The 12,209-nt window shown below is 41.7% G+C and overlaps 1 protein-coding gene across 2 annotated transcripts; it reads right to left on the reverse strand.

Moving 5' to 3' along the window:
- Positions 1 to 3,101: 3,101 nt before the first annotated feature.
- LOC125264242 (zonadhesin-like) lies at positions 3,102 to 6,931 on the reverse strand. 2 transcript variants are annotated; one of them, XM_048183467.1, is made up of 3 exons: positions 6,179 to 6,931; positions 6,007 to 6,084; positions 3,102 to 5,876 (listed from the first exon to the last, which is right to left on the reverse strand). In XM_048183467.1, exons 2-3 carry the CDS (start codon positions 6,034 to 6,036, stop codon positions 3,273 to 3,275), a joined length of 2,634 nt encoding a protein of 877 aa, XP_048039424.1. In that variant the 5' UTR covers positions 6,037 to 6,084; positions 6,179 to 6,931; the 3' UTR covers positions 3,102 to 3,272. The 2 variants fall into 2 exon arrangements, with proteins under 2 accessions (XP_048039424.1, XP_048039414.1); XM_048183457.1 differs by having other exon boundaries at positions 3,102 to 5,881.
- Between the last annotated feature and the right edge of the window lie 5,278 nt (positions 6,932 to 12,209).

Genomic DNA, 12,209 nt, shown 5'->3' on the forward strand with positions numbered 1-12,209 from the left:
AGAGAAGTAATAAGGACAGATGCCTCCAAGACTGGCTGGGGTGCAGTTTGGCACCACAGAGGAGTCCGGGACGAGTGGTCAGTGCAGAGGACAAAGGATCATATAAACCTGCTCGAGATGAGGGCAGTTCTATATGCTCTAAAACATTTCCTGCCTGTCCTACAAGGCCGTCATATACTTGTGCGCAAGGACAACCTATGCACGTTGTTTCATGTAAACCACTTTGGAGGCACCAGATCACCAGCACTACTTGCTCTTGCACAGGAGATCTGGACATGGGCGCATCCCAGATTTCTCTCTCTTAAAGCAATGCACTTGGCAGGTGTGGAGAACAGCACAGCGGATACCTTGTCTCGCAATGCGTTGAACCCTGGCTGCTGGAGACCTCACCCGGAGGTTGTAAGGAGCATATGGGAAATATTTGGCAGGGAACACGTGGATCTGTTTACCTCCGCAGATACAACTCACTGCCATCTATGGTTCTCGGAACACAATCAGGACAGCCCACTGGGGCAGGATGCTTTTTCACAAAACTGGCCAAACCTATTGCTGTATGCTTTTCCACCAATTCCTCTCATCCATGCACTACTGGACAGGATCCAGAGAGAGAAACACAGCGTTCTCCTGGTGGCTCCACGGTGGCCGTCACGGACATAGCTTCCCCTTCTGCTCTCACTCATACGGGGGACCCCATAGGAGATTCCTCCACGGAAGGACCTCCTATCACAAATGGGAGGGCAGATATGTTACCCTCTTGCAGTTTCTCCAGATGTGGCTGTGGCCTTTGGGACCAGTTCTAGGCTGACTTCATGCACTCCAGAGGTCAGGCACACGATATTAACTCTCTGGAGTCGGAAAACGCGCTGGTGCGTTTTGCAGGATTTTTTTCACATTGCAGCAAAACAGACTTAATAGCCGCCTGGCAGTCATCCACTACTCACATAACCACAGTTATATACGTAACTAACGGTTTCTTACTCATAGAAATAATATTTAGACAAGCTGTCTCTATCTGTATGGCTGTATGTTTTTCTCTTTTTATCTTTCTGATTATTGTTTATGCATTTATAGGCCTATTAATAAAACGATGTGTAGTTAATACGGATACTAATGAGTGTTATTTATAATAATAATAATAATAATAATAATAATAATAATAATAGTAATAATATTAATAATTTTTGTTCCCAAAATCTGGTGATGTGTAAACCCATGTTTCACATCTTAGAAAGCACTTTGGTCTGTTGTGAACAGGTGCTGGTGGTGTGATGGTGTGGAGGTCAGGATATTTTCTTGGCACATTTTGGGCCCCTTTAATACCAATGGACTTTATGCACAGAGCATTCCGCAGTAATATAAACCAGCTGGAAAACTTCTAGTGAAATGTCACTTGTTGGTGTCTCGACAACAAGATTAATCACTCATTTATCTCATTTACTCATTTATCACAACACAGTGTAAATTAAGGATTTATTGTGCACTTCTAAAGATTCATTGAACAGAATGAGAGTTTTCACAAGTGTGCTGAAATTATTGATCATGCGCTGCACTGACTGACAGCTTGTCAGTGATTATAAAGGGAAAGCACGGTGCTGCCATTCTGTGTAATTCGTGCACAAGACAAGTTATTGTTTTTCATGGGATTTTGTGAGCACTTCATACTTCACCTTGACAACATTTATTTTTAAATAAATATTTATTTTCTACTGATTTTATAATGTAATGTAAATAATGTAATTAAATAATGTAATTTAATATTTATTCAAAAGCGAAACTTAAAAATATTACAGGAAATATCTAATATGAGCCAATAAATGCTTCTCTGCTGCCATCTGATGGTTAAAGTGGTAATTACTTGGTGCTTTTTATTTTTAAATAGTGTTTTTTTATCAAATGTTGTATTTCCTACATCTTGAAACGTTCGGTTTTTACAAATCACATTAAAAACAACATTTGAAGTGCTGTAAAAATGTGTGTATGTGTCTAATTACAGACACCATGTTTCTTATTCAAACATTCCCATTAGCTTCATCTTTATTGCAATCAATAAAACTTTTTTTGGCAAATTAGGTAAGTGTGATAACTCCATTAAAATATAAAGACAAAATTAAAAAGGCAACCATTGATGATGGTTTTGTGTCGATGTACAGAATGACAGCTAACAGTTCACCAGAAATGCCCAAGCTGGCTTAACGAAAACCGTTGAGCATCATATAAACAAACACTAGAGCCTACCTGAGTATTGTTGCTGAAAATGATCATCCCTTTACGACCACATTGTACCATCTTCTGATGGCTACTTCCAGGAGGATAAAGCACCATGTCACAAAACTCAAATAATCTCAAACTGTTTTCTTGAACATGACAATGAGTTCACTTTGCTCCAAACATTGTTCATATGGTTATGGAAAATGTAAATTTAAATACAGGAATGCATTGCCATTTTGCATATTACATTTCAAATGTAAGATTTCTACACAAATGCTTCCATAGTTTTAGCGCTAGAGGGCTTTGTGAAATACTCTTAGAGCAAAAAAATTAGTACTGACACAAGAGATTCTCCTAAATTGGCAAGTTAGGAGCTACTTTTTAGCCTTAAAATGTTTTGTTAATATGGTACTTCTGATCATTTGAATTACTGTAACAGTCTTTTCAACCACACAGTATTTCTATTTGTGAAGCGTCAACACAATCTGAATGTTCGCTGTGATCATACTTGTCAAAGGTTTACTAGACAGACAAATTGCTGTAATTTCAGATTAAGATCACATATTTAATGATTAATTGTGCAGCTCTACAATAGAGTATGTGTGTGTTGATGGAAATGCAGTCTCTTTTCAGGCTAGACAGACAGTTTACAATAAATCAGAAAATATTCTGGATAATTTCAGATACATTATCACATCTTTTAAAGTAGCAGGTTCTGTTACAGTTTTTAGCCTTAATCTGTTCATTCTAGTTAATTAACCTGAAATGGTCTGCTCTGATGATCAGTTCTATGATGCAGCACACTGATTGCAAGCATGGTCATTGGCAGCAACATGCAGATATTATGGCCAATCACAAAAGTCAATTGTTTAACCAATCATAGAACACTCCACTACATTTTTTTTTTTAATTATAAAACTGTACTTTTCCAGCCATGTCTTTAACACACACACACACAAAAACAAAAAAAGATCAATCACATGGAATGGTGGCATTCAAAACTTGGGCAAATTCAGATTTGGTTACCAACACATGAGTGGTTTGATTTTCCAGAATCACTTGGGTCAACAGGGAGTACTGGATTTTGCTGGTAGTCTTGAACCACAGGAAGACTTTGTTTCTTCAAGCAGGAGTGCACCATTTACCTTAGAGATAAGAGAATTGGATTCTTCCAGTAGTAAAGCACTCCTATAGGGGAAAGAACCAGATAACTTAGAGGATCTAAAATTGACTTGTCCAGAGAGAACAGAACTTGAGGTTTCGGAGAAGAGAGAACTGGATTCAAAATACAATCTAGGATTCTCAGAGGGTAAAAGAGACTTCCTGCTTGAACTGAACTCCTCAGAGGGCCTTGATCTAAAAAATGGTTTCCCAGAGGGTTTCTCAGGTTTAAAGTTGGATTTCACAGATGACCACTTCTCAGGTTCAAGATTAGATTTCTCACAAGGAGGAGCACTAGGTTTCTCATGTTTTAAGCTCAGCTTCTTAGAGAGGATGGAAGAGTTGCATTCCATTAGGCCAGAGGGTTTATGTTTACAACTGAAGTTCACTAAACGTCTTGGAAGAGACGTAAACTTCTCAGAGTGAAAGAAACAACTGGGTTCCATGGGAACACTGGGTTTTTCAGATTTAGAACTAGATTTCTCAGATGGAGAGGAACTGGGTTTCATGGGAGCACTAGGTTTCTCGGGTTTAGAACTGGGTTCCATGGGAGCACTAGGTTTCTCAGGTTTAGAATTGGGTTTCTCAGGATGAGAGCTAGACTTCTCAGATTGGAGGGAGGAACTGGGTTCCATGGGAGCACTAGGTTTCTCGGGTTTAGAACTGGGTTCCATGGGAGCACTTGGTTTCTCAGGTTTAGAACTGGGTTCCATGGGAGCTCTAGGTTTCTCAGGTTTTGAACTGGGTTCCATGGGAGCACTAGGTTTTTCAGGTTTAGAACGGGGTTTCTCAGGATGAGAGCTAGACTTCTCAGATTGGAGAGAGAAACTGCGTTCCATGGGAGCACTAGGTTTCTCAGGTTTAGAACTGGGTTTCATGGGAGCACTAGGTTTCTCAGGTTTAGAACTGGGTTTCTCAGGATGAGAGCTAGACTTCTCAGATGGAGAGGAACTGGGTTCCATGGGAGCACTAGGTTTATCAGGTTTAAAACGGAGTTTCTCAGAAGGGAGGGACAAACTGGGTTGCATAGGAACACTGGGTTTCTCAGGGTTAGAACTTGACTTTGAGAAGATACTCATTTTCACTGGGAGAGGAGAACTTGAGGTCTCAGATTTAACACTGGACTTCTCAGATTTAGAGGAACTGGGTTCCATGGGAGCACTAGGTTTCTCATTTTTAGAGGAACTGGGTTCCATAGGAACACTGGGTTTCTCAGGGTTAGAACTTGGCTTTGAGAAGAAGATACTCATTTTCACTGGGAGAGGAGAACTTGAGCTCTCAGGTTTAACACTGGACTTCTCAGATGGAGAGGAACTGGGTTCTATGGGAGCACTAGGTTTCTCAGGTTTAGAATTGGGTTTCTCTGGATGAGAGCTAGACTTCTCAGATGGAGAGGAACTGGGTTTCATGGGAGCACTAGGTTTCTCAAGCTTAATGCTGGACTTGTCAAAGGGAAGAGTGCTAGACTTCACTGACTGGAGGGAGGAACTGGGTTTCTTAGGGTTAGAACTAGGTTCCTCAGAAGGGTGAGAGCTGGACTTCTCAGATGTAGAGGAAATATGTTCCATGGGAACACTAGGTTTCTCAGATTTAAAGCGGTGTTCCATGGGAGCACTAGGTTTCTCAGGTTTAGAACTGGGTTTCTCTGGATGAGAGCTAGACTTCTCAGATGGAGAGGAACTGGGTTTCATGGGAGCACTAGGTTTCTCAGGTTTAGAACTGGGTTCCATGGGAGCAATAGTTTTCTCAGGTTTAGAATTGGGTTTCTCTGGATGAGAGCTAGACTTCTCAGATTGAGAGGAACTGGGTTTCATGGGAGCACTAGGTTTCTCAGGTTTAGAACTGGGTTCCATGGGAGCACTAGGTTTCTCAGGTTTAGAATTGGGTTTCTCTGGATGAGAGCTAGACTTCTCAGATGGAGAGGAACTGGGTTTCATGGGAGCACTAGGTTTCTCAGGTTTAGAACTGGGTTCCATGGGAGCACTAGGTTTCTCAGGTTTAGAATTGGGTTTCTCTGGATGAGAGCTAGACTTCTCAGATGGAGAGGAACTGGGTTTCATGGGAGCACTAGGTTTCTCAAGCTTAATGCTGGACTTGTCAAAGGGAAGAGTGCTAGACTTCACTGACTGGAGGGAGGAACTGGGTTTCTTAGGGTTAGAACTAGGTTCCTCAGAAGGGTGAGAGCTGGACTTCTCATATGGAGAGGAACTATGTTCCATGGGAACACTAGGTTTCTCAGATTTAAAGCTGGGTTCCATGGGAGCACTATGTTTCTCAGGTTTAAAACTGGTCTTTGAGAAGTAAATTCTTGTTTTCTCAGGGAGAGGAGAACTTGGCTTAGAACGGGATAGAGGACTGAACTTCTCAGATTGAAGGGAAAAACTGGGTTCCACAAGAACATTTAACTTCTCAGGTTTAAAAGTAGACTCCTCAGATGACCTAAAACTTGGTTTCTTCATTTTAGAATTAGACTTCTCAAAATGATTTTTGTTGTCATCATGTTCAGTCTGTCCTAAAGAGCATTTAAATAAACATGGAAGTAGATTGTCTTCAATTTCAATACAACATTGTTAAAACCATTATTATGTAAGTGCATACGTTTTTATGCCAATTAAGATAGATAATTCACAACCAAACCTTTGTTTTCTTGTAGTACATGCCCAGCATCACTCCAGTCAGACACGTGCAAATCACATTTGATTGGGGAACAGAACACTGAAGAGGGAAAAAAAAGAAAAAAACTTGGTTAACAAGAAAAACTAATTTTAATATCCATAATTAAAATTTCACATTAAACATATTAAATTACCTTCACTATATGGATGATACAGATACAACAAAATAATAAGTAAAGAAATCATTTTGACCACAGGTTCAACCATTCAGTTTGCCAATCTAACCAGGCATTTTAAAGATTAGCAGTGGCACAGATTTGCATCACCTGGTCTTCCCATTAACAAACAATCGTGATGTTGTTTCATCATTAACACCCAGTTCAAATGTATGCATTGATGGATTTTTGTTCACTCTGTTTACCACTTGATTTTCAGTTAATACAGTTTTGACAGACATACAGGATTAAAAGGAATCTAAATAAGTGTTCAGTTATAAGTGTAGGCTGTTTTCAGACAGGTGTTACTGTTTAAAAGTGTCCTGTCTGTTTTGAACAATTCCTTCATACTATTTTGAGGTGTTATTGATATGTATGTAATTTTATATGTTTTTTTTGTTAGTGTACTTTGGTATTTTGTTGTCACTTTCTATGTTAATCTTCAGTGAAGTAGTTTTTAATGGATCTGTGCTGGTGTGTGGATTTCTCCTTTTTCTTTTCTTGTTTCATAAACTGAATCTACGCAGCCAAAAATATTTCTCATATATAAAGTGTGCAAGAACATTTTCATATTTTTTTTGCCAGTATAATATAAATATACTGTACATTCTTAAATGTACTACATTTGACATGATAGTGTTGTTCTTTCACTAACTAACAAAAACTGAAAATTTAATGGAAAGCCTGGATGCTTACTGAATTAAAGTTTCCCTGGTTTTACATATTAGAATCTGTGGAGATGTAGTAAATCCTCCATGTATTGTTTGTCTACTGTTTAATGAATATGTATTAAAATATAGTAGGGCCACTTATATATTTGGACCATTTTGCTTTTTCTGTCCTCTTTATACTGTGTATTACAGTATATGTCTTTGTGTTAATGGGTCTTCATTCAGTGGAGATCAATGAAAACAAATTATTATCTACTTAAAAACCTTGTGGGTTTGAAATTTTAGCTTTCATGGTTAGGTTGGCTTTCTTAGTGTTTAGTTTGTGTTATAGAATAGGTTTGATTAAACTTATAGTTCTGGTGGTTCTTTATCCCCAACTGATATGGCATGGTGAGTTTACTTTTTTATTTGCTTGCAGTAAATGTACATATTTGTATCTTTTAATGTCTGTTTCTTAGTATTCTGCTCCTCAGTTGAAGAGGAATCTTTAGATTTCTCCTGGAGTGATTGAGAGAGTAGATGGAGAAATGTTTGTAGATCTTTGTGTTTCTTAATATAAAATACTCTTGTTATACAAGTAAATAGTTTATAGTAACCTGTTTATATTGTTATTAGTGAGACTTCTCTATCTTTCTGCAGGCAATCAGGTCGGTGTGTCCGGTTCAAACTCTGAGGGGTTGAGTTCTGTGAATGCTACCTTCAGCCAAGATGCCGCTGAGGGTTCTGGTCCTGTGAACACAACCTTCACCCAGGATGCTGCTGAGGGGTCTGGTTCTTTTAATGCCACATTCAGCCTGGACAATGAAGTGGGGTCCGGTCCTGTCAACGCTTCCTTCAGTCAGGATGCTGCTGAGGGGTCCAGTCCTGTCAACAGCACCTTTAGCCAGGATTCCACTGAGAGGTCTGGTTCTGTGAATACCACTTTCAGCCAGGACGATACTGAGGGGTCCGGTTCTGTGAATGCCACTTTCAGCCAGGACGCCACTGAGAGGTCTGGTTCTGTAAATGCCACTTTCAGCCAGGACGATACTAAGAGGTCAAGTCCTGTCAACGCCACTTCCAGCCAGGATGATGCTGAGGGGTCCGGTTCTGTAAATGCTACCTTTAGCCAAGATGCCACTGAGGGGTCTGGTTCTTTGAATGCCACATTCAGCCAGGATGCAGCTGAGGGGTCTGGTTCTGTGAATGCCACTTTCAGCCAGGATGCAGCTGAGGGGTCTGGTTCTGTGAATGCCACTTTCAGCCAGGACGATGCTGAGGGGTCCGGTTCTGTCAACGCAACCTTTAGCCAGGACGATACTGAGAGGTCCAGTCCTGTCAACGCCACTTCCAGCCAGGATGATGATGAGGGATCTGGTTCTGTAAATGCTACCTTTAGCCAAGATGCCACTGAGGGGTCTGGTTCTTTGAATGCCACATTCAGCCAGGATGCCACTGAGGAGTCTGGTTCTGTGAATGTCACTTTCAGCCAGGACGATACTGAGAGGTCCAGTCCTGTCAACGCCACTTCCAGCCAGGATGATGCTGAGGGGTCTGGTTCTGTAAATGCTACCTTTAGCCAAGATGCCACTGAGGGGTCTGGTTCTTTGAATGCCACATTCAGCCAGGATGCCACTGAGGGGTCTGGTTCTGTGAATGCCACTTTCAGCCAGGATGCCACTGAGGAGTCTGGTTCTGTGAATGCCACTTTCAGCCAGGACGATACTGAGGGGTCCGGTTCTGTAAATGCTACCTTTAGCCAAGATGCCACTGAGGGGTCTGGTTCTTTGAATGCCACATTCAGCCAGGATGCAGCTGAGGGATTTGGTTCTGTGAATGCCACTTTCAGCCAGGATGATGCTGAGGGGTCCGGTTCTATCAACACAACCTTTAGCCAGGACCTCGCTGAGGGGTCTGGTTCTTTGAATGCCACTGTCAGCCAGGAGGTCACTGAGGTGTCCAGTTCTGTGAATGCCACTTTCAGCCAGGACGATGCTGAGGGGTCCGGTTCTGTAAATGCTACCTTTAGCCAAGATGCCACTGAGGGGTCTGGTTCTGTGAATGCCACTTTCAGCCAGGATGCCACTAAGGGGTCTGGTTCTGTGAATGCTACTTTCAGCCAGGACGATGCTGAGGGGTTCGGTTCTGTAAATGCTACCTTTAGCCAAGATGCCACTGAGGGGTCCGGTTCTGTGAATGCCACTTTCAGCCAGGATGCCACTGAGGGGTCTGGTTCTGTGAATGCCACTTTCAGCCAGGATGCCACTGAGGGGTCTGGTTCTGTGAATGCCACTTTTAGCCAGGACGGTGCTGAGGGGCTCCGGTTCTGTAAATGCTACCTTTAGCCAAGATGGCACTGAGGGGTCCAGTTCTTTGAATGCCACATTCAGCCAGGATGCAGCTGAGGGATCTGGTTCTGTGAATGCCACTTTCAGCCAGGATGATGCTGAGGGGTCCGGTTCAATCAAAGCAACCTTTAGCCAGGACCTTGCTGAGGGGTCTAGTTCTGTGAATGCCACTTTCAGCCAGGAGGTCACTGAGGTGTCCAGTTCTGTGAATGCCACCTTCAGCCTTGATGCCGCTGAGGGGTCCAGTTCTGTCGACGCCACCTTAAACCAGGATGACCCTGAGGAGTCAGTTCTCTTTTAACCCGTATCCATTTAACTGTTAACACATGTGAAGATTCTTTGTAACACAATAAAATTGTAATTTTGAAAGGGTTGCTTGGTTAACTCCATCTTTTAGGTTTGCTAAAAGTTTTTTTTTTTTTTTTTTTTTTTTTTTTTTACAGATACTTTGGTTAGTTTAAAATGATTAAGATGTGGGTAACATGAGGCCTGTCTTTTGAAGTGAGGTTTTGCCCAACAAATCGCCGAACTTCACGGCTCAAACATTTCTTCCTAATTTTAATTCCTTTGAGGACTATGATGGGAAAGTAACTGCAATATTTTGCAGATATTGCAATATTTCAAGACCAGCGAGTAAAGTCCTACTGTTTTGCAGGAGCAGCATGAAGGAAAAGTTTGCCCAATGTTTATGCTTGGCATGCATATCATGGCTATAAAGCTGTGTTTGTCTTAAGCCTGGGATACACTGCATGATTTTGGCAATCCTATTAGATCATTACACTGTGCGACATGGCTCTATTAAGACGATGATGTACGATGATGACACCTGTTGACTTGTAGGCTACGATGTTTCAATAGAAAAATAAAATGTTATCAGTATGTGCTAGTGGTAAACAAGACCATGTTGAATCACACTTGGCAGTTGTAGTTTTCATGTGTGCTGAAAATAAAAAGGAAGCAGTGAAAGAACAAGGGGAAAAGAGCTTGAGTTAAGAAGTTTTAAGGTTTAGTGCACTGATTTCATGTCATATTTGTATTGGCTGGTCAGTGGATGTAGGTCGTAACAGCACACTGCGTTGATCACGGTGAATTTCTGACACTGTCAGAAAACTATCGTAAGCCATCTTTGGTCGCAAGACTGGGAAAATGGCCGTCTTTGAACCTCTCACTGTACGACATAGGACCACTGATTAAGAGCCACGATCACAGAAATCGCCACAATTGTTTCACAATGGCAATCTTTAGTCTGGGACAGCCAAAAATCATACAGTGTATCTCGGGCTATAAACACAAGACAGAAAGGGAGGTTTGTGTCTGTAACTGTCAATCTCCAATCTTCCTGTATTTAAGTTTTGCTGTGTGTGGAAAAAGTCTAAATTCTTAGCGCCCTCTTCCACACTGATAAATAGAGCTACCTTTAGCTACGGTAGGAGTTGGCTGTTTGTCTGGCAGGTGTCTTCAGTCTGGGCTTGGATAGTGTTTCTGGAGAAAGCATGGCATGAAAAATTTATAATTTCAGAAATTTGGTACTACTTTTAATGCGACAACTGTTTTTTCTGTCCTCTTCATTTGGTTTTCACCAGTTGATGTGGAATAATACACTGTGTTGTTGGGTCTTCATTCAGTCGAGGTCAATGAATCAAAAGAGAAACATTAAAACTTTAGTTCTGTGGGGTATAACATCAGCTTGTGTGCAGAGTGATTAAATAATTATTGATCTCATTAATTAGCAGATTTGCCCCAATGAGTTAATGAGCCATCCAAGTGTTACAAATGGGTTTCTGTTTGGCTTTAAATGACCAGGAGCCAGGAGCCGTATTCACAAAACATTTTATCTTACCACTAAGAGATCTACTGAATGGCAGTAAAAGTTCTTGGCTAAGAGTTCAAGTACATGTTCAACTAATTGTCAGTCTGTACATGACTGCATCTTGGATGTTTTATAAACAAAGTTTGGGAGGAGCACGTTCAAATGGTCTATCTAATCAGCTTGAGAGGAGGCATATATATACACAGCCGACTCACCTAGTTATCTCAGTCCTCTGCAGATTTCTGCATCCTTCCACCAGCCCAACTCCTCACTCTCGGCTGTTCTAAGGATACAGGGGAGTACTCTGGGTTTGAGCTCAACTCTGAGCTTGGAGCCCTTGATCCTCCCGGACAGAACACCAAATACACTTATTTTACTCTTTTACTCTATTTGGTCATTTGTAAGTGTGAACTCGTGAAAACAACTGCCACATGTAATCGGACATTATTTTTTACAAATTTTTTTTCAAATGTTTAATTTTGCCATTTTTGTCTTTTTTATTATGAAAGGACAGTGAGTATAAAGGCAGGAACACACCAAGCCGACGGTCGGCCGTCGGGCAGTTTTTTCTTTGCCGGCCGACTAAGTTTTCTCAGTGTGCTCCGCACCGTCGGCTGAAGTTGGTCCTCGTCAGCTTTTTTTCAGCCGATTCGAAATGTTGAATCAGCGTCGGAGCTCGTCAGTCCGTCGGGCCATCTGATCATTCTGATTGGCTGTTCAGCCACTGCCACCTGCTGGTATGGAAAGGCATTTCATCTCATGCAGGCGCAGAACTGACGTGCTACTTGGCCGTCGGCTGTTTACCGTCGGTTTGGTGTGTCAGGCCAACTTTGGACACAGATGCTGCCGACGTAAGCCAACTCCGCAGTCTGCTTTCGTCCCCACTAGTTCATCGGCGTCGGCTTGGTGTGTTCTGGCCTTTAGGAAGAAAAGTGGGAGAGAGAAAGGGGTGACGGGATTGGGAAAGGTCCATGAGCCAGAACTCGAACTCGGGTCACCCAAGCTGCCGACAAGGCTATCAACGCAGAAGATGGGGCATTATTTTCAACTTGACCACAATGCTCTATATTCTCCATCATTCAATGCATTTTGCCTGTACATAAATGAACCTTTATGTTTCAGCACCCAAGGTTCTATCGCCTATTGCCTCAATGGTGTACAGTGTCTTGGTCGGAACCATTTTAGGATTGTTAGTGATTGGT

Source organism: Megalobrama amblycephala, linkage group LG1 (genome assembly GCF_018812025.1).
Source record: "Megalobrama amblycephala isolate DHTTF-2021 linkage group LG1, ASM1881202v1, whole genome shotgun sequence".
NCBI lineage: Eukaryota > Metazoa > Chordata > Actinopteri > Cypriniformes > Xenocyprididae > Megalobrama > Megalobrama amblycephala.